The sequence below is a fragment of the Zootoca vivipara genome, chromosome 7 (assembly GCF_963506605.1).
Source record: "Zootoca vivipara chromosome 7, rZooViv1.1, whole genome shotgun sequence".
Lineage (NCBI taxonomy): Eukaryota > Metazoa > Chordata > Lepidosauria > Squamata > Lacertidae > Zootoca > Zootoca vivipara.
The window spans coordinates 81,691,351-81,713,885 of NC_083282.1; the positions used below are offsets into that span (position 1 = coordinate 81,691,351).

General features: G+C 45.9%; 1 protein-coding gene across 1 annotated transcript; it reads left to right on the top strand.

Moving 5' to 3' along the window:
- Nucleotides 1-1,216: 1,216 nt before the first annotated feature.
- CASS4 (Cas scaffold protein family member 4) lies at nt 1,217-21,755 on the top strand. Its single transcript, XM_060277491.1, has 7 exons — nt 1,217-1,255; nt 7,708-8,136; nt 13,647-13,745; nt 15,712-15,861; nt 16,846-18,219; nt 18,833-18,913; nt 20,413-21,755. Exons 1-7 carry the CDS (start codon nt 1,217-1,219, stop codon nt 20,824-20,826), a joined length of 2,586 nt encoding a protein of 861 aa, XP_060133474.1. The 3' UTR covers nt 20,827-21,755.
- The last annotated feature ends 780 nt before the right edge of the window (nt 21,756-22,535 follow it).

Below are 22,535 nucleotides of genomic sequence, written 5' to 3' on the forward strand. Positions count from 1 at the left end.
TCTGCCTCTTTGCCTATCCTCAGGCCCAGCCAACACGGCCAAAGATGCGGATGTATGGACCATATCATAGAATCATAGAGTTGGAAGAGACCACAAGGGCCATCTGGTCCAACCCCCTGACAAGCAGGAAACACCATCAAAGCATTCTTGACATATGCCTGTCAAGCCTCTGCTTAAAGACCTCCAAAGAAGGAGACTCCACCACACTCCTTGGTAGCAAATTCCACTGCCGAACAGCTCTTACTGTCAGGAAGTTCTTCCTAATGTTTAGGTGGAATCTTCTTTCTTGAAGTTTGAATCCATTGCTCCGTGTCCGCTTCTCTGGAGCAGCAGAAAACAACATTTCTCCCTCCTTTATATGACATCCTTTCATATATTTGAACATGGCTATCATATCACCCCTTAACCTTCTCTTCTCCAGGCTAAACATACCCAGCTCCCTAAGCCGTTCCTCATAAGGCATCGTTTCCAGGCCTTTGACCATTTTGGTTGCCCTCTTCTGGACACGTTCCAGCTTGTCAGTATCCTTCTTGAACTGTGGTGCCCAGAACTGGACACAGTACTCCAGGAGAGTCACTGGCTGCCCACCCCTGTTCTATAGTAATACTTTACAGGTGAAAAGAAATGGTAAAACACCAGGCTTTGCCCTAACCCAACCTATTGTTGTGAGTTGTGTGTGTGTGTGGGGGGGGGGGTTAATACCTGAGTGCCTCCTAATTCCTGGATCCAGTAAGGATTCAGTTGTTGGAAGTCCCAGACCAACTTCTTGGTAATGCCCCCCTAAGTATGTGTCATTATAGAAGCAAAGGAAGCGGCTCTGTGCCAGAGGGAATCTCCCTGGCTCTTAGTAGTTAGAAGGACAAAGGCGAGAGTTTTGTGAGAGAGAGCTAGAAGCAGGCTGCAGGCAGAGGTAGGGTTGCCACCCATCCCTAGAAAAATGGGATTGTCCCGTTTTTTGGACTAAAGTGTCCCTCGACCCATTTGGACTCCTTTTTAGTGCTCCTCCTCAAAACTGCATAGGCTGAGGGTGGGTGCAGTGGAAAGTGAGAGGGTGAGTTTGCACGGGCAGGGCAGAGGATGGGTCCAGTTCATTAGATTGGTTGGCATTGCCCACCCGCCTCCCTTCCCCTTGGTTCCCGTCACTGTCCTTGCAGCAGCATCCCCTCCCTTCCTTGACACCATCGGGCATGAGAGGGAGCTGGGTGGCCAGCCCAAAATGGTGGCTGAGTCGCTGTTGGTGCAGTCGATGAGGAGCGTGAGCGACAACAGGGAGAAGGGGGAAGGCATGACCTCATCTCCCTCCCTTGCCGCTTCCTTCCTTCCTTCTCGCTGGTGCTCCTCCTCAGCTGCCAGATTCATTGAATCGCCCTGGGTTCTAGTATGATGAGAGTGAGGAGTTCATGCTCTCTATGAATTTTCCAAACCCATGAACCTGTCTAATCATTTCACGAAGCCATCTAGCCTAGTGTCCATCATTGCACAACTTCCCCTGTTGCATCACACATTTTTTTTGACACCGAGTTAAAGTTGAATTCCCATGGGTGGGATATGAATGTACATAGGCTTTGTCTGGAGAGACGCCTGGTGTGGCGCTTGGCTAGATCAAGAATTCCTCTTTAATTGCCAAAATAGAACAGAATGTTGGGGTGTAATAACTGAAAGAAGCCCTTTGGTTTGAAGCCCTTTGCTACGCAAGGTGAGCAAGACTGCTCCCGCCTGTCTATGACAGCTGTCTGGGCAGTCGGCAAAGCACAGCGCTGCCAAGCCAGGCATTAAAAGACATCCATTGTTCCCAGGCCATCACTGCGAAAGAAACCGATGTTATCAACAACAGGTTGCTTTCATCCCCTGAGCTGGCAAGCGCATGCCTTCCCCCTGATGCTCCACAGCAGCTGTTTCTTTTCAGCAAATGTTGTGGATAAAAATATGAGCCTTGTGTTCCTCGTGCACTGTGCCTCTGTGCCTGGGACTTGCAATTTGGGTGACAAATTCTTCGCAACCCCGGGTGAAATTGGCACAGTGAGGAGTGTCTGCGGTTTACCTCCTGTTTTGCTGTGGAAGCTCTGGAATTCGCCACACTCCCAGGACTCTCCTCTCCAGGACTACAGTGCTGGGGAGGAGTTAAGAGTGGTTGTGGACAACTGTAAGTCATAATTGCTCAGATAGACTGCTCTTGCCCAGCAGTTGCTGTGCAATAAACCTGCACTTCGCTGCTGCCTGGTGTTTACATGTGTCCAGTGTTTGCCTTCCCCAGGAGCATTGATTGCTTGATGTGCTTTACTGTCACAGGAACGCTGAAGAGCTACAACAGTGTCCCACCTTGCCTGGCCTGTTGACTTCTCTGAGCCTTGGGAACCTGATTAATTTGTTCCATGCCAAAAAGAAAACATTGCCCAGTTTAACATTAGTTTAACAGGCACAATATATTCCATTCCTGTCCAGGTTGCAGCAGGGCTAATCCTGCTATCATACTGTGAGAAATGGCAGGTGGTATTCAGCATCGCACTATGGTTGGTTGTAAATTGCTTTGGGTTGCCTGGGCCAGATAAAGCAACTAACAAATTTAATAGGTGGTGGTGGTGATGATGATGATGAATGTTCTGTCTGTGCAAGTACTGCAGTTTTCCATGTGGAACAATCCCCCTCTCCTCCTGCTGCATACTGTTTTGGGGGTTCTCCTGACCACCCACCAAACCAGTTTCATGAAGAAGTGAGGGGAAGCCCCATTGCAGAAGTGGAAGTCCTTGCACAGGGCTCGCGCTGGTGGGGCTTGTTAGGTGAATCCCATCCAGTGAGAGGATTTGTGTTGCTTGTCACCGATCGCATCACAAGCAATGTCCAAGAGATGCCAGTAGCACTCATGCACCTCCTCAGGAGTGCCAGCCAGCTTGGCCCTGTGACTGTGGGTGCCTGGGGTCGCGGCTGCCATGCAGCATGCATGGCCCTGGCACCGAAATTTGTGGGTGCCTGGCCTCTTTGTTGCAGAATTTGGTGGGTGCTCTGGCACCTATGCACCTCCAGTATCTTCTACACCAGGGATAGCCAATGTTGTACCTCCATATGTTCTTGGACCCATCAACCCAGCCAGCGTGACGAATGGCCATGGGTGATGGGAGTTGTAGTTCTAGAACATCCAGACAGCATCACATTAACTACTGTTGCTCAACACAGCAGTCACAGGGTGTGAACAAAAGGGGCGAGGTCTTCAGTGGTTCTCCCCACTTTGTATGACTCCCAGGTAACTTTGTAATATGAAAGGAAAGCATCAAGCTCTCCAAAGACCTCAGGAATAAACTAGATGGGATGGTGCCGTCACATGTATTTTATACATGCACCTGTCCTGTAAGCACATAAAATAGGGGTGGCCAGTTCTGCTGTTTACATGAATAGGATCATGTGGGGGAGTGAAGTGAAACCGGCCTCCCCCGGGACTTTGCTGTCTCCTGTTGCATTAAGCAACTTCCTCCCAGCCCTACTCACTCGTAGCATCATGAGACAGGCTTAAAGCAGCGGAGTGTGTCAAGGTACTGTGGGTGTGGATGACTGCTCCGTAATGTCTACTCTGGTAAATAAGTGTCAGACCTTGGCCAAAACAAGAGATGTTTCATCTCTGGGATCTAGTTCTAGCACAGGCAGAGCAGGGCCCCCAAATCCAGAAGTTCTTGACGGATGTTGCTTGAGGATGGGGTGGGGACAAGGTTCTGGAAGAGGCAGGTTGGGGCTGAATGGAGCCAAGACACAAGATAGGCTGATGGGTAGGCTCCAGATCAACGCAGGGGAACCCAGTGTGTGTGGCTACTCACTCAGAGAAATTGTTCTTGGCAAAGAGCCAAGTCTAGAACAACAGCTACCTAGAGCCAGCCAGGCCGTTATTGGTTCCTCAGATCACCTGGCTCAGCTGAGATTTTGGGCCACTAAACACTTTGCTTTGGTGGTGCGCCACAGGGAAGATGTTCAGGCCAGTTGCTTCACCCTGGGCTGTCCTCTTCACCTTTTCGTTTCCCTCTTCCCACAGTGGGATTCTTGCTTTCTGCACATGGATGTCTTACTCCTGCTCTTACATTCTGTTCTGGTTTCACTGCAGTCATGCAGTTTACTCTATGGATTAGAACAGGCGCAAGGGTGTCCGGATCAGAGTGGGGATAGGGGAGAAATTTGCTTCTGCCTCCATTACTGCAAACCTACCTAATTCCCACTTCCCAAAACAATTCATAGACTGAAACGCAGCTTTCCTTTGAAATGTTGAAGTTTTCCAACCAAAAACAACAATTTGTTCAAATGATTCTGTGACTTGTAAACAGAAACTATGCATGTTCTATTGCTACCCAAGAAAAGCATTTTAATAAAACATACTTTTTTTAAAAAACAACAACAACAAAGTGCACATTGTGCATGTGTTAGTGAAATTCATTATATTAAGGAAAATGGCAAACGCATTAATTAGGATAAACTTGCGGTAAAATGCTGTTAAATGTTAGTGAACTTAAGACCGGGGAGAAATGAGAAAGTAGGAAAATCTGACCCTGGCAATTTCATCATTCCTTGGTCAGAGTGAAGCAGGATTTGCAGCGGGGCAATCACATTTGGTGATACAGCCTGCCATATGCACAACCAGAACAGTTTAAAGGGGGAATAAAGCTGATAGACGAATAAGAGGAGCGGGATAATGGCTAAGGGGTGAAGGATTTTGCAGAAGATTTATCTGTCAAACGTGAAGGACATTGTGGTCTTGTGAAATGGTAGCTTTCACCTGCAGGTGGGGGTTGACAGGTGCATCCTTCCTCTTTGAAACACAGGAGGAGTAGAGAAATGACATTGTGGGGCAAGCATTCACCTTAGAAACAAGACAGTGCAGGAAATTGTTAGCACTCACTGCCTTACACTGTCTTCCGTCCCAAATAAGTGTCTGTAGCACTATGTCAGCGGGAGAGAACCTCACATGATCCCTCCACGTATATTCGCCACCATCCCTGCTCCACACCCTTTTTTTGCCTGGCTGGAATGTGAGCATGCCTCTTGCTTGCCTGGGCGGAGGAAGGATGAGTGTGTGTGATTAAACCTCTGGCTTTTGCATGGCTTGAATGTAGCATACCCTCCAACATTTCTCCAATGAAAATAGGGACGTCCCATTCCATAATGATAATTTCACTATTTATACCCCACACATCTTACTGGGTTGCCCTAGCCACTCTGGGCAGCTTCCAACATGCCAGTGTTTCTCCGAAAATAAGACACCGTCTTATATTTATTTTTCCTCAAAAAAAACCCGACTATGGCTTATTTTCGTGTTATGGCTTAGATTCCTTGAATGCTTAAAATCATGCTATGGCTTATTTTATGGCTACATCTTATTTTCAGAGAAACAGGGTATATAAAAACATAATAAAACATTAAACTTTTTTTTTAAAAAAACCCTTCCCTATACATACAGGATTGTCTTCAGACGGCTCAGGGGTCAGATAACTCCATACCTTCCAACCTTTCTCCAATGAAAATAGGGATGTCCTAAGGAAAAGTGGGATATTCCGGGATTAAATTAGAGACCGGGACGGCTTCTCTAAATCAGGGATGTCCCTGGAAAATAGGGACACTTGGAGGGTTTGATTTAGCCTACTGTCCAAAGGCAAGAGTTGTGTCCATTGCTCCACCTACTTCTGCGTCTGGCCCAAGCAACAGCTGACATGTAGCTCCCAGAAAGTTCCATAAAAGGGAATGTATGGAAGCCCCATACAAGGGCCTTCAGGCTGGAAAGGGTCTTCCATCCCCTGCCCAATGAAGTGAGAATTCCTGTCTCCTGGTAAGACATACCTGTTTTGTTCAGATAATGTGGAACTGTTTGTACTTGACTTATTTCAGCTCTTTCAGCATTGCACAGAGTACATCTGGAAGTTAGCGCTCCTTGATAGCAGTTGCCCAACTATGCATGCTGTTACTCAGCTCTTGAATCCTACATGTGGTGCATTCCCTTTATCTTGTTTCCAACAGCTTGTTTCTCTTTCCTGGGAGCCTGATCCACACACACAAAAACCCCTATAATATTAGTGCTGTAGTTGGCAGTAGCTAGGAAAGGCATCCTACCAATATCTAGTGCTTCTCCAGCTGTCATGTCACCAGTGGTTTTGAGTTGATACTGTTTGCGCAGAGGTTCCCAGGGGTGAGGAAGAATGAAGAAACTGAGAGGTGGAGGAACCAACTGAGGCCTCGCATTACACTGCATCCCATGGTTTATCGCTTGCACAAGCGGCCAAAGGGTTCTGCAGCCTTACTACAGTCTTGTTTGCAGATAGTAGGTGTGGCGAGATTCGGGAAGTCGCAGTTGCTCGCCCTCTTCTTGGGCACATGGTCGGTTCAATTGTGAAAACGTGATATGCTTCAAGAGCACTTGTTGCAAAGCTAGATTGAAACGTTAGGTCCAGGATAGGGAATTGGAGGGTCTTTCCAGATTTGGCCTGCACATTTTCACATGGCTGGGAACTACAAATGGCATGGCAGATAAAACTGGCATGAAAGATAAAATATTTAGCTAGAGCTCTTATCCCTGTCATCTAATTTTCTGTGTGCAGGGAATATGCAGATGGGTCTTCTTTGTGGTGGCTCCCTGCCTCTGGAATGACATCCCCACTAAGGCATGGTGTTGTTGATTTTTAAAGTAACTTTTTCTTGGGTTTTCATAAATAGGAATTATAAATGAATTATAGGAATTATAAATGATACAAATAAATAGACCAAGTCTTCTCATGTCAAAAATAGAGCAATAAATTTGCAGTAATATCTACAACATGGGGCCTATTATTAGTGGTTGATGTGTAAGTTCCTGGTCCGTGAATTGGTTTAAACAAAAACAAAGGGGAAACAGAACAGAATAGATAACATTCAGCTTTGCGTAGCTAAATGCCTAGTCAGGAGCCCCTACCAAGGGATGTTGAGCACAAACATTATTAACATCTCAAAAGCAACTGGAGATGCTCCTCTTTAACCAGACCTTGGGGGTGGGGTGGGGGCTGCGATTTTTAAGCCATTCTTAGATGCTCATTTATCACCTGCATCTATATGTTGCTGATGCAATGTATTTTATTAATGTGATATTTTATAGCACTTATTTTTGTTGTACAGGCAACAGCCGTTTTGTGTGGGGTTGTAATCCTGACCCCCATGCGCATTGGCAGAGCATGCATAAACCCACCCTGCCCCGTGACATAGCTGCCAAGTCCCGGTTAGAAAAATATGGGATCAGCAGCGCCGGCACCGGAAGTCGCTTCTACGCATGTCCAGACATGTGTAGAAGCGACTTCCGGTGCCGGCGCTGCCCAATTTCCTGTGCCCAGACATGGGCAGAGCAGCACCGGAAGAAATCCGGGGGAATTACGGGATATTTCGCCATTTGGGATGATGGCGGGAAGCGGCTTTAAAAACGGGGGTTTCCCGGGGAAAACGGGAGACTTGGCAGCTATGGCCCCGTCCTGTTACACCCCTATCCTGCCAATTTCGGGGTGGCGGCGATGCATGGTGGCACACATATTGGACAAGTATAAAACGGTCGTTGCCTGTATAATGTTTCTATGCCATGCTTTGGACCATACGGTGAAGGGCAGACTGCAAATAAGATAAATAAAATAATATACGCTTTCATATGGAGCATTATTTCATCATCTGAAATAATGCCCATAGTCTTGATCATTGCCTTATGCCTAGCCTCTTTCTTTCTAGAACACCTTGGCAAAAGCGTTGTACGACAACAAAGCAGAGTGTCCAGATGAGCTCGCCTTCCGCCGAGGAGACATCCTGACGGTTCTTGATCAGAATCTCCTCGGGAGCGAGGGCTGGTGGAAATGTTCGCTTCATGGAAAGCAAGGCATGGCTCCTGCAAATCGCCTCCAGCTCCTGACCACTTTACAGGCTCCTCCCTCCATCCAGCCTGGCTCCCCAGGACCGGCAAGCGTGCCACGGACTGTCTACCAGGTTCCTTCCGGGCGCAGGCCTCCTGTGCCACTACCCGTCTATGAAAAAATGGACGGCTGGATTATGCCTCCTCCTCCTCCTCCCTCTGCTCCTTACCCGCTGACACCGGAAGTTTACCAAGTGCCAGCAATGGCAGCTGCACTGCTCAGTGAAAAGACCCAAAGTTCATCGGACCAGGTAAAGAGGCAAGCAAACCCTAAAAGAGGAAAGTAGGGAGCAAACAGGCACTGATGGTGACCCACAGTATAATGTGGTGTTTTGTTTTGTCTCACCCACCTTCTCTCTGCCTCCCCCTCCCCTTAAACACACACATTCTGAAGTTTTTTTTATTAAGTTTTCCAAAATTTCACACGTACATTTCAGTACAAGTATAAACTTTTTTTCTGACTTCCCATCCCTTTCCCATGGTGCTTCTGTTTCTCTTCCTCTGCTGCACACTGTCTCCTCTCTCTTAAAGCTTGACAAAACTACTGCAATCTTTAATTCCTCCTGTTGCTCGTAGTTCAAATCCTGCCCGCGTGTTCATTGTATAATAATATCACACACATATTTATTTTCCTTTCATGTAGGTTGTGTAGTTGTGTACTCCACTGTAGACCATTTGCTGATTTCCAGTAGACCATCTCCTGCCTGCTGCTGGTAGAGGCGTTCTTGCAAAGAATGAACCCAGGAAGTTGCCTTATACTGAGTCAGACCATTGGTCCATCTAGCTCAATATTAACTGCACTGAGCGGCAGCAGCTCTTCGAGATTTTAGGGAGGGTTCTCTCCCAGCTCCACCTGGAGACACCAGGGATTAAAGCTTGGATTATTTGCATGCAAAACAGATGTTCTACTACGGAGCTACGGCCCTTCTCCTGGGCTAGGTGGACTTTGTTGTTGTTGTTGTTGTTTAGTCGTTTAGTCGTGTCCGACTCTTCGTGACCCCATGGACCATAGCACGCCAGGAGAGAAATCCCCACCTAAAGCCCAAGGTGGAACAGCAATGGTGAACAAAGGGCCGAATTCAGTCATCTGTCTGGCCCTTGGGGCTCTCTCTAGACCACACCTCCTCCTCAGCTAAAGCCCTTCTCCACAGGCAACACTCCTTTGGCTTTTGCCTGACTAGAATGTATCTTTGAACTCTGGTAACGCTTCTTGCCTTCCTGGGTGAAGAACAGCGAGGGTTGTATCGTTAAATCTACATGCATTGCTCCACCCACTGTAGTCTCTGGCCCCGCCCACCTCTGGCATGTGGCCCCTGGAAGGTTTCCTAGAAGAGTTCCCCAATCCTGGTGTAGACGGTACTAAGCCAGATGAACCAATGGTTTCTGATTCTGCATGAAACAGTTTCCTATGTAGTTGTTGTCATAAGCCCAGGTTTGGGTCGTTTTCTTCTGAAGGGAAAAGCAGAAGGACTCGGGGTATGGCTGGTGGTGAGATTACCAGGCTACAGAAGCAATTCCTCCATTAACCTGGAGATGACATTTGATGACATGTCAAGGCTTCTTTCCCACCCTCAAAGGAGGAGACTTTGCCCCAGGCCTCCTGAGAACCTCACAAATTCTGGAGGAATAGCTGGAAGCCCTTAGGTTCAGGCCCCCTCTACACTATACATTGAAAGCAGTATTGTACCACCTTAAGAAGTCATGGCTTCCCTCCAAAGAATTTTGGAAACTGCTAGTGTTGTTAGGAGACCCCCTATTCCTCCCAGAGAGCTACAACCCCCCTCAAAATATAAATATGAATCATCATCATTATTATTTAACATTTATCAGTTGCTTTATAAAGTGAAATGCAACACATAAAAGCAATTTTTTTTTAAAAAAAAACCCAACAATGAACAATGCAAAATGCATAAAACACACAACCAGCAACCTATTGCTAAAGACATGTCCTACCTTTCCAGGCACATCTCCCTGGAAAGAGCATTACAGATGAGCGTTGCAGAGAAAAGGCAGGTTCTCTGCACCCCCCTCAGGTGGGGCACACAGAAAAGGGTCTCTGATGAAGACTGCAGGGTCAAGACTGGTTCGTGTGGGGAGAGGTGGTCCTTGAGGCATTGCGGCCTTGAGTTGTATAAGGCTTTCATGGTTAAAATCCAGCACTTTGAATTGCACCTGGAAACTAATTGGTAGTTAAGAAAAAACAAGATGGATTGCTGCTTGCCACTTCATAAGCATCTGCCTCCTTGGCTCACTGACACCTCAACTTTCTCAGAGGCATTTGGCTGACCCCCCAGCTGGAGACACACTGCCAAAGTACAGTCATACCTCGGTTTAACTACGCCTCGGTTTGAGTATTTTTCAGTTTAAGTACTCCGCGGACCTGTCTGGAACAGATTAATCCACTTTCCATTACTTTCAATGGGAAAGTTCGCTTCAGGTTAAGTACACTTCAGGTTAAATATGGACTTCCAGAACCAATTGTGTTTGTAAACCGAGGTATGCAACTTAGCCTGGTTGAGTTTAGCAGTTCTTCATCTTCCTAAACAGCTTTAAATGCTGAAAAAGAGCAAGTAACTGAACCTTTAGGAGTTCTTTGAAACAGGTAGCTAAAAACAACAACAATCTTGAGCACTGGACGTTCTCTGGGATTACGTCGTACCCTGCATCACAGTTGTCGCTACAAAGGACAAGTGTGCCGCAGCAATTCAACACAGCACACACCAGCACACGTGCGGGCACACACACTTAAAGAACGCGGAGGGTGAATGGCCCTAGCTGGGTGCAGGAATAGCAACAGGGTAGTCCAAATTGCAGGGAGACAGCTGGCGGGTGATCAGCTGTTCCCCGAGCAGCCGGCCAAAACCATTGCCATTCTGCTTGAGACTCTTAATACGGAATCTGCCTGAGGAAGACTCACTTGTGTACACCCCAATCTTTAAGCTTCTGTGGTGGAAATCTCCATTATTCTAGCAACATTTCCCCTAAAAACAAGGAGTCAATTCACACACGACAGTAAGAGTATAGCCTTCTTCATGAGTGTGCTAAATGACTGAAGAAGGTTCAGTATAATCACACTGCTGCTGCCATCCATAGGTTGAGTTGAAAGGAGCATGTAGGTAGGCACTCGGTGTGATCATGCCCCCCCCAAGTTGTATAGATGCTCCTTTCCCACATGTCCCATTCAAAGGACATCGAGAGGTGGGGCTGGTGCAATGGGCAGAGCCAGTGGGGTGCAGTCCCACCCCTTCCACATGCTTAAGTTTGTACGTAGAAGCACGCATGCTGCCACAACACCCTTGATATCCATGTCCAAGAATGCTAGATTAGGCAAGATTGCTGATAATTTTTCAGGTCTGGAAGATTCAAAGTTATTGGGTTGGTTTGTTTTTGAATTATGAATCTAACTATTGGATTCTCTCCCCGCACCCCCGGATGCAGCTATAGAGGAAAATATACTGAGTGTGGTTTGTACCCAGTGGTAGCTCTGAACAAGTGGAAATGCTTCCATCAGAACAGGGCAAGGCACCCCATTCTCACCAGTCCTCTCTGACAATTGCAGCTCTCTGTGCTGTAATACTTGGAAGAGATTGGGGGGGGGTACAGGGGGCTGCACATGGCAGGAAGAAACAGTGAAAATCCGGTGCCCTGCCTTGTGCAAGAAAAAAATGCCTCCACTAGTGCAAATGCACCATTAGATACAGCCCGCTATTCTAACTGGTTGCTCAGGATATTGTAAACTGGCTCCTGATAGGTGGATGCTGGCCTTTCCTTTTAAAAATGCGGTTTGAAATGTGGTCGATTGCTCACATTTAGTTTTTCGCCGGTTCCCTGTAACTTATGGTTCTCCTCCACCAACCTCTTGCAGCCTTTGGCTGTCTATCACAACATTTCCGTCTCATGGGGTGGAGCTCGCTTTGCCCCTGAAGATTTGATCAATACTTTCCTAGGAAGTGTTTGGTAGCCTTATGGGCAGCTGAAAACCTGCACTGCCTGCCTGCCTGCCTTTTAGAGGCGACCTGCCCATGGAGTGTTGCCAGTGGCCCTGGGAAGGGACCTCCCTTCCGTTTCACAGCCTTTCTGATCTTTCTCGTGTTGTAATATTTCAGCTCCTAACCTCGCCTGGAAACTTCCTGGGGTGACACACTTGGTGTTCCAGTGTTGCAATCTGTTTACAAAATTTGGTGGTGTGGGGAGGGTATGAACTGCTTCAGAATAGGTAGACGCACTGTGCTCAGCGTTTACAAGGCAGATTTCCTTGCCGCTAGCAACACAGAAGTTTGAGTGGTTTTTCTCTGGAATGGTCATACTTTCCAACATCTCTCTGATGAAACACATGCCAGGGTCTTGCTTGTAAGCACCTTCAAGGGAGCAGCGCAGCATCTGCTTTCCACGCAGAAGGTCCCAGGTTCAATCCCTGACATCTCCAGGTAAGGCTAGACATATCCGCTTTCTGAAACCCTGGAAAGCTGCTACCAGACTCCAGCAATACTGAGCTAGATGGATTCATGATCTGACTCAATGTAAGGCAGCTTCCTATGTTCCTGTCTGTGTCTATTCTTGTCAGAGCTGGCTCCAGGCTTGAGAGGGCAAAGTGCTCTCTGGGCCTTCACCTGCATTGGTGGGCTCACCTGGTGAGCTTACCTGGTGGCAGCATTCGCAGCAGTGCTCTGATCAGACTCTTTTAAACTAAAGCATAAAGGAAACGGGGCAGTCCTGTCCCCATTCCGTCTCTTTTATTTGGTTCTCATTTTAATAGAACTTTAGTGTGAAGTGTTTTAATAGAAACAAAATAAAAAAATTCCTTCAAGTAGCACCTTAAAAGGTAAAGGACCCCTGACCGTTAGGTCCAGTCGCGGACGACTCTGGAGTTGCAGCGGTCATCTCGCTCTGTAGGCCAAGAGAGACGGCGTTTGTCCGTAGACAGCTTCCAGGTCATGTGGCCTTCCCGCCAGAGTGGTACCTATTTATCTACTTGCACTTTGACGTGCTTTCGAACTGCTAGGTTGGCAGGAGTTGGGACCGAACAACGGGAGCTCACCCCATTGCGGGGATTTGAACCGCCGACCTTCTGATCGGCAAGCCCTAGGCTCTGTGGTTTCGACCACAGTGCCACCTTAGAGACCAACTAATAGAATTATAGTGTTTTAATAGAATTATAGTGCTTCACGGTTGCAATATTTCGGCAGTGTGGCCGCTAACATTGATACGTTTCTGATGTAAAACTCTGGGTGAGAGAATAGCTTTCCCAAAAGACATACAGTACATTATTACCATTCTATTCCAACTTTTTTTCTATAGGAGTAAACATGGCGGCTGAGTGGGGATCTTAGAGGGACTGGGCTTACCTCCTCTCTAGGGTTTATAGCACTAAGTTTCTCCTGTCTTTCCAGCCATCTGTTTGGAGAAAATAGCAGGACCTCTCCTGTCTGGCCGCCAGACAAAAACGACCAAAATGGGAAATCATTGTTCAAAGAACAACCTCATTCCGCAGACACCTCTGTGGCCAAGAGTGCCTTTTTACCAACTTCATAGTCCATGCATTAGTAATCGCAAGACTAGAGTACTGCAATGAGCTTTAGCCAGGGCTGGCCTTGGATCTGGTCTGGAACCTCCAGCAAGTGCAGAATGCAGCGGCTAGACTGCTGATGGGGCAGGTGGCTTGCATGCTCACATGCTCCTGGGCCAGCACAAAAATAGACCGACAATAGCTACTCACAGATCCTGTAACCTCCTTTCAATTTCTTCATCGTTTTTCCCCCAGCACCTCTACACTCTTCCCAGAGCAACCTGGGCATCAGCAATGGAGAGGAAAAGTGATATATACGATGTCCCATCGCCGCAGCATCATGTATTCACACAGGTGAGGCCCTCTGCCTTGATTGATATGGCTATCAGGTAACAACAGGCAGTCAGTTAAAAATCATTGCCAGCTATCCTTCTAAAAAAACACAACTGTACAGTAGTGTGTGGAGACCTACTAGCTGAAGGCCATGCAGCTAGTTTGTGCCTGCGACAACACAGGCGTCAGATAACATGGTCTCCTTTCCCTGCCTTATTTTCAGACAAGCTTTTCTTTTAAAGTCAACCTCTGTTTGTAGAGAATGAGCATTTCTTGCTATGCCACTGCATTGAGTAGATCCATATTTTAATTCAGATCTCCGGAAATACGTTTATTAAGCCACTCTGCCATCTAGTGCTCGTTCTCTGCCATTATAATGCAATCAGATTTTTTTTTGACAGTACAGAAATGACCAGGAGCCATGCAGATCCCTCTAACTCCACCAGTGAAATTCCTACCTAGCCGCTCATTTGGGTTTTATATGTTTGCATATTTGTCTTTGCAGTCAAAAGTGCTAGTGTTGTTGTTGGGCAACCTTCTGTTTCGGGAGACAATGAAGGAGTAAGCCTTTGCGGGTGAAGTCAAACTGTTGGAAGGTTGTGGCGCCTGCTGTAGCTGTAGAGACCAATATGGGACAGACATGTTTTGTTGCAGTTGGGGCAGATGACGGCATCTGGCTGTGCTGTTGCAGATTTACCCCGGCGTTTCTTCTCTGTGCAACTCCCAGTAGTCATTCCTCCTCCGGTCACTGCTATGGATACATGACCTGACTGCCTGTCTCTAGGCACTGCAGTTGTTTGCAAGGGATTCCCACATGGCAGGGTTGATGTTGACAGCCTTCATGTCGCATTTGCAGACACCAATTTTAAAAAATTAAACAGATTTTAGTGTTAGTCTGGGCTATGCACAATCTAGATTGTGCAGATTGGTGGCTGGGAAGCAGGAACAGCCAATGGTGCCTAAGGAATACCAAACAGAAGGTCAAACTCCAGCTTTTCATACCAGGCTTGGCCAATTGAGAGTCTCGCTGCTACTTTCCAATAGCGGGGGCCTATTCTTTTCTGACTGTGAGACATAAACAAAACACTTGGCTAGATCTCAGTCCCTACTTCCTGGGAGTCCCTGATAGGTTGCCACAAGGACTGGCAGCATACTTAGCATGGTTTTCCCTGATATGCCTTTTTCTACGCCATGCCCTTGTCCCACTGTCTTACCCAACAACAGCACTCCTCATGAGGCAGGTACCATTTTAACAGCCCACAATGTTCCAGTGCAATGTAAAAGGTAAAGGGACCCCTGACCATTAGGTCCAGTCATGACCGACTCTGGGGTTGGCCGAGGGAGCCGGCGTACAGCTTCCAGGTCATGTGGCCAGCATGACAAAGCTGCTTCTGGCGAACCAGAGCAGCGCACGGAAACGCCGTTTACCTTCCCGCGAGAGCAGTACAGTACCTATTTATCAGTTTGCACTTTGATGTGCTTTCGAACTGCTAGGTTGGCAGGAGCTGGGACCGAGCAACGGGAGCTCACCCCGTCGCGGGGATTCGAACTGCTGACCTTCTGATCGGCAAGCCCTAGAAGGCCGGCAGTTCGGAAATGTTAAAGTGATGCCAGGGCAGGCATCAGTTCTGGGCCCTCCGCAGAAGACTGATGCTTCAGTATGGTAATGCCAGGCCGGATCCCTGACATTAAAACCTCTTCCAAATATTACACAGTTGCATTCACAGAGATACAGAAAATGGCATAAGGACAAAGAAGTGTGCATGCACACGAAAGCTCATACCAATGAAAAACTTAGTTGGTCTCTAAGGTGCTACTGGAAGGAATTTTTTTATTTTGTTTCTTTTAATTTGGGGAGACTTAGGGAGACTCGTAACGACCAAATCCAAAGAACCTCTGTGCATGCATTGAAATAAATGTATACAATGATTCCCCCAGCGCTGTTGGTAAAGCATACAGATTAATTTCTTTTTAACAATTTAACTAGGGTCTTGCCACACCACCCTCTTCCAGAAAGGGCTCCAAACTATTCCCCTCCAAAGAATGTTACCTGGGAACAGCACAGCAGCTTTACGATATCCCACTGAGCCCAGAAAAGCCACGAGCTCACACACTGCAAGAGTCTTCCTTAGAAAATGTAAGTACAGCATGAGAAAATACTTTGTTGTGTGGATCATGAAGCTTCGTCGTTCTCTGCCAGTCATGCTGCTCTTATCATGGGGACCTGGTTGTGGATGGGCTGAACTGGCGTGTGACTACTACAAAACCCGGGTCCTTAAGGTCAGTTGCTGGAGTTTGAAGGGAGAACAAGAGGTTGGCTACTACCTCCAATGTTGGCTTGCAGGTACAGACAGCTGGAGATCTGAGGAGGCACTGGATGGAGCCTCTCCCCTGTTGGTGGCCATCTTGGGCTTCCTTGGTGTCAAGCTGCTGCCAGCGAATCCTTGCCGGTTGTCCAGGAACGTACAAAGACAAGGAACGTTTCTTACCATCCGCTTTTTATTCAGTATTTACAGGGACAGGCTATAGAACCCAGTCTCTGTCTTGAGTGAATCTCCACCCTCCGTCTCTCTCACTTCAATCTCATCATCTCTCCTATGGGTGCTGCTACGTGCCCTATGTCTTTGAGCTCTTTGCTCTCCTACTTTCAAGGCTCGCCAGGTTCTGAGAGGGGGGTGTCTGCAACACTTTCTAAAGACATTGTGTCTCTCAGCTGCCGCCCCACTGGTGCTTCTTCCTCCTCTTCCTCCTCTCCCACTATTTCCCAACTTTCCCCCTCATCTGCCTCTGAGCTGCGACCTCTGTTGTAAATCACTGTCTTCCTCTTGCTCCTCCCTGGAAGGGTCAAGCTGGGGAGGCGGTCTCCATCATTCCTCCTCTGCCCAGTCCCTGACACTTGGCAGTGTCAGGAAGCAGTCCTCTGAACAACACTACGGTACAAGCAGCATTGGGGGGTCTGAGCCTAGGGCATTTTTTGAGGTTTCGTTATGTTTGTATTGTTACATTTGGTTTAAAAATTGCTAGCATGGGTTTCTGTTTTTTCTCTTTTGTGCACTGCTTTGAGTTTGTAGAAGTGGAATAGAATTTCAGTTGTAATAGCATGCGCTTTGCTGTTTTCCAGGTGTATGTCATTCCCACACCACTTTCAAGAGAACGTGACATTATAGAAAGAGGGCCCCAAGGAAAGCACCTGGGTCCTTACAATACCTTGCCAAACCTTCGGAAATCAGAATGGATCTATGATATACCTGTGTCACCCGAAAAAGCAGGATTAAACTCAGCTCTTCAGAATCGTTCTCCAAATATACATGTGTTTTATGATATACCACCAATGAGGCTCGATTCTGGTACGCAGAAAATCCTGCCAACAACAAATAATGAAGTCAAATTGGTAACTTCAGAAGTATATGATGTTCCACCTGTACAAAGGAAACTAACTCTTCCAGAAATTCCTCTGTATGACATACCATCCACACATGAAGCCTTAGTGCAGCGTCAGAATGGTAACTACGATGTTCCTTCGGGTGCGCTGTCCTCCATGATTGAAAAGGAGAGCCATCAACAGACTGTCTATGATATACCAAGAGGAATGCCTGTCGTTTTGTCTCAAAAGAAAGAAAACACACAGAGTCCTAATTCTGGAGACCACACATATGTTTTCCCTCTATCATATTACACAGATGGCAAACGAGACCAAGACCGATTGTCTGTTTCCAGTCTAGACAGCAGAACCAGCACCATATCAACATGGTCAAGCTCTTCCACTGAGTCCTCTTCATCTGCAGCATCCTCTTCATCTGCCCCTTCTTCCTCATCAGAAGAACCCACTAAAGAAGCAACCATGGAACTTGAGTTTGCCATAGAAACACTGACTAAGCTCCAGCATAGCGTGTCCAGTTCAATTGCAAGTCTCATGATCTTTGTGAGCAGCAGGTGGAGATACCAAGAACACCTGGTGGGAAACCTTGACGAAATCCACCGAGCGGTTGACCACATAAGGGTCTCGTTGGGAGAATTCTTGGACTTTGCTAGAGCCATTGAAGGAAACTCTGCTCAGTCCTCGGACAGTAAACTTCATGCGAGAATTAAAAAGCAGCTGAATATCCTCACGGACTCGTTTCAAATGCTGGTGGAAACGAGAGAGGCTTTGAATAACTGCAAATGGTCGCTCGATGTTCTAGTCATTGAGAAGCCTCAGAACAACCCAGACGATCTGGATCGGTTTGTTATGGTTGCTCGCACCATTCCAGATGACATCAAGAGATTTGCTTCTATCATCATAGCTAACGGGAAGCTACTTTTCAGAAAGAATTGCAAAGAGAAAGAAGGCAAGGAATGGAGAGTTGGTGCAGAGCATGAAATAATTAAGCCTGGAGCTGAACAGCGGGTAGATTCTCTTTTAAGACATATTTTAGATAAGCCAAAAGAAAATAGCCCATGTCTGGAGAAAGCAAAAGCTGCCATCACTGAAGTTTGTGATTATATTCAGCAACAGGTCAGTAGGGCTTTGATATACATGCACAATATCATGCCTTTCATTCTAGATTAATTAAACTAGAAAACCTACCACTCCAATTTTGAACCTATGAACTTTAATTTAAAAATTTCCAGTAATACGCCTTTCAGTCCAAGATTATTGAGGCAGCTAACATACAACAAAAGTCCATATTGAAAATCACAAAAATAGAATAAACAGAAAGGGTAGAATACTAGAAGAAATGTAGTGACAATGGAAGCTAGGTGGAACAAAAAATGTCTATGTGTCTTTACCCATAGCTAAGAGGTTGATCATCTTATTTGCATGCAGAAGGTACCAAGTTCGATCCCTAGCATCTCCAGGTAGGGTGAGGTGGGACTCCTGCCTAAAACCCTGGAGAGCTGCTGCCAATCAGTGTAGACAACACTGAGCAAGATGGAACAATGTTCAGATTCATTATAAGACAGCTTCTGATAATATCTTTAAAAAATATATATTTTAAAAGGCTTAGAGCTCAGAGGGCATTTGGACAGGATTTCCAATAATCCATGATCATACAACATGTAGTCTTTTTCCCATTTAAGGATTATGGCCATTTATGTTAAATATTATTTCTCTTCCCCCTTTGCAGAAATCACCAGGACCGGAACAGACACAACCACCTCTTTCATCTAGCAAGGTGGAGAGGAAGAATGCCAAGTTAAAAATAAAGGTAAAATTATTCTTTGCAGCAAAGATCTAAAATTATAAATCTGGTTCAGATTTTTTTCAGCACTCCCACACCACTGTCTCCTTTTCACTGGAGGTTCTCCATTGTGGTTTATAATCCTTCAAATTACACCTTTGTTCCATTGAAATTATGACTGAAACATTTAGTTGATGGATCTGTTAACAGATTAACTGAGTAATAGACATTTTGACCAACTGAAACAGTTTCCCACAGTTCATCAGGCAGCATATTCCCTGCTCCCAAATGTATTGTTATTAAAAACCCTGATGTACCAAGAAACATTCCCTCTTGTGTGAAAGAAAGTGGAATGTCTCTTTAAAGATGATGACTGACACATGCACACATAATCTTAAAACACCATTTTCTCATGTGCAGATTTATGCAGATTTTATTCTCTAATTAATTGACAGGTAACATATGCAATTAATTGAATAACATTCCATAAATTGAGTTACCACCCTAGTTCAATCCCCGACTTCGCTAGAGGAAATAATTTGGTAACAGGTGACTTCTGCCTGATACCTTGGAGAGCTTTTGCCAGTCATAATAGACCAAGCTGGGCTAAATGTCTGATACAGCATAAGGCAGCTTTCTATGTCCCTAACTGTAGTACTTCTGAGTATACTGGTATTAGTAAATAACCTTTACTTCTGATGTGATGGAATGCCTTACAAAAAAACTACACCCAGCCTTCCCCAGGTTGATGCGCTCCAATTTGTCTTTGACTACAACTCCCATCATCCCTGACCATTTGCCATGCTCATTGGGACTGATGGGAGTTGGAGGCCACCAACATCTGGAAGGTACCAGGTTGGGAGTTGGAAGGGACCCCAAGGGTCATCTAGTCCAACCCCCTGCAATGCAGGAATCTCAGCTAAAGCATCCATGACGGATGGCCATCCAACCTCTGTTTAAAAACCTCCAAGGAAGGAGAGTCCACCACTTCTTGTGGGAGTCTGTTTCACTGCTGAACAGCTCTTACTGTCAGATAGTTTTTCCAAATGTTTAGTTGGAATCTCCTTTCTTGCAACTTGAAGCCATTGGTTCGAATTCTACCCTCCAGAGCAGGAGAACACAAGTGTGATCCCTCCTCCATGTGACAGCCCTTAAGATATTTGAAGATGGCTATCATATCTCCTCTCAGTGTCCTCTGATCCAGGCTAAACATACCCAGTTCCTTCAAGCGCTCCTTATAAGGCTTTGTTTCCAGACCCTTGATCATCTTGGTTGCCTTCCTCTGCACACATACCAGCTTGTCAACATCCTTCTTAAATTGTGGTGCCCAGAATTGGACACAGTATTCCAAGTGTGGTCTGACTAAGGCAGAATAGAGTGGTACTATTACTTCCCTTGATCTGGACACTATACTTCTGTTGTTGCAACCTAGAATAGCATTAGCTTTTTCTGCTGCTGCATCAGCAAAAATGCTGAATGTTGATAGCTTTCAGTAATAGTTCTTGTTTTCGTTTTTTCCTCTCTAGGATTCTCCACCTATGATGAGGCATAATGTTGTGAGCAAGGAGGATTCAACCAAGAAGATGGTCCTCTCCGATCTCTGCAGACTATATTTCGGTGCTGTCCAGAAGGCCATTGGTGTTTTCCACAAAAGCCTTAGCAACGATCTGGCTCCTGAAGTTTTCATAGCCAACAGCAAAATGATAATTATGGTGGGCCAAAAGTTGGTGGACGCCTTATGTCAGGAAGCCCTTCAGAAGGCCGATCGAAACGAGATATTGTATGGCAGCAGCAACTTTTGTGGTTTGCTAAAGAACTTGGCAGTTGCAACGAAAAATGCTGCAATGCAATATCCAAGTCCCGAGGCAATGAAGGAACTTCAGACTCAAGCTGATGGGCTGTTGAAGTATACACAGCAATTCCGAGCAATGATGGAATGAAGCCATCATTCTTCTGGTGTTCTGAGGATACCCCATACTGACAGGTCTTTAGATTCAGGCATTCGCTCAGAAATCCTGTGCTATCAAGATTCTTGAATGTGGGGAGGATTCTAGCTGCACTCAGTGAAACACTTTTAACAACCCCCCTTCAGAACTTCCCATTTGACACAGGAAGGTTTGGAGTGGTGGAAGTGGGGGCTGGCAACTGCAGTCCCTTCACAGTGCAAGGTAACAATAGGGCCGAACAGAAGCTGAATTCCACCAAGGCAGACCCTGTGGGTGAGTAGTTCCAGGAATTAGATGGGCTGCCTGCTCTGAATGCATTGCATTTTCCCTGAAAGAACACGTGTGTAGTTTGAGGGTGCTCCTGGAAAAATCAGTGTCCCTGGAGGCCAACTTTTGTGCTTCAAATGGTAACTACAACCACTCCTAGACTGAAATAAGTTGGTTGCAGTGACCCATGCGTTGGTAACCACAAGTTTGGATTAATGTAATGTGCTCTTTGTGAGTCTGTTCTTAGGCTTGATGTGGAAGTTGCAACTGGTGCAGGATGTGGCAGCTATGCTTCTAACTGCACACATGTGACACCTCTCTCGAAGATGCTGCAAGGGATGGCAATAGACTACTGAGCCCAGTTCAAGGTTTTGTTATGGACTTATATGACCCTAAACAACTTGGGACCCAGTTATCTGACAGAGCGCCTCCTTCCATATGATCCTGTCTGTTCATTAAGATCTTCAGGGGAACCGCTCCTAGTGGTGCCATGACCTGCATTGGTCCATCTGGTGACAACCAGGAGGAGGCCATTCTCTACAGTTGTACCAGTGCTATGGAATAGTCGCTCCTCAGAAATACAGCAGGCACATTCAGCGTTATGTTTCCATCAACAGTTTAAAACATTTTTTAATCGATGCAAATATCTACCAACCATTAATTGTCCTTTGCTCATTGTTTTATTGTGTATTTATGCAGTTTGATGTAATTCTATTGTAATTTTATCATTGTACACTGCTTTGATACATTTTAAGTGAGAAGTCTTTTAATAAATAAATTTAAATCAATAAGTGATTTGGAGATATAGTTTTTTTTTAAAAAAAGTCTGTTTGATCTCAGAAACCAGGGGTTTTCCATGCATCTGTGACAGAAGGGGAGATTCGGCGAGAGCCTTTTACACACTTTCCTTGCAGAACTGCTGACCAACGGTTGAATTTCTTTGGTTGCTGCTGCCACTACCACACTGCCTTGGAAACATGATTGAAAAAATTCATATCTATGGTATGATAAGAAAAAAACCCATAAAGGATTTACGAATCATGTGATAAGAAGATCGTTATTTGAAGTATGGGAAGGAAATAAAGCCTTGTTAGAGACTAAGACGCCATGGTGGATCTCACCAATGGAAGTGATCATAGTGAAAAAAGTGAATATGGAAGGTGAGAGACCAACATATGAAATTTTTTTAAGACAATCGGAACAAGGTTGGAAATTGAAACCGTATGAAGAGGTTAAAGTATATTTGACGAGTTGGTTGCAATATCATCAAATTAATGATGTATTTGCGAAAGATAAAAAAATTGGTTTTGAGGAGAGAAGGTCCAAATTTCAAACAGAGTTGCTAGGGGGCAGAATAAAATTGTTGTCCAAAATGTATAATTTGCTGGTAGAGTGGTATACTAAAGATGAGTTGACGAAAGAGGTAATGATAAAAT

What these genes read in the sequence shown, in the direction of transcription:
- CASS4 (XM_060277491.1), top strand. Translation starts at nt 1,217, where the DNA reads ATGGTGGCTGAGTCGCTGTTGGTGCAGTCGATGAGGAGC. An exon ending in TGGTGCAGTCGATGAGGAGC is followed by an intron (nt 1,256 to 7,707) that starts GTGAGCGACAAC and finishes CTTTCTTTCTAG; the next exon opens with AACACCTTGGCAAAAGCGTT. An exon ending in ATGCCAAGTTAAAAATAAAG is followed by an intron (nt 18,914 to 20,412) that starts GTAAAATTATTC and finishes TTTCCTCTCTAG; the next exon opens with GATTCTCCACCTATGATGAG.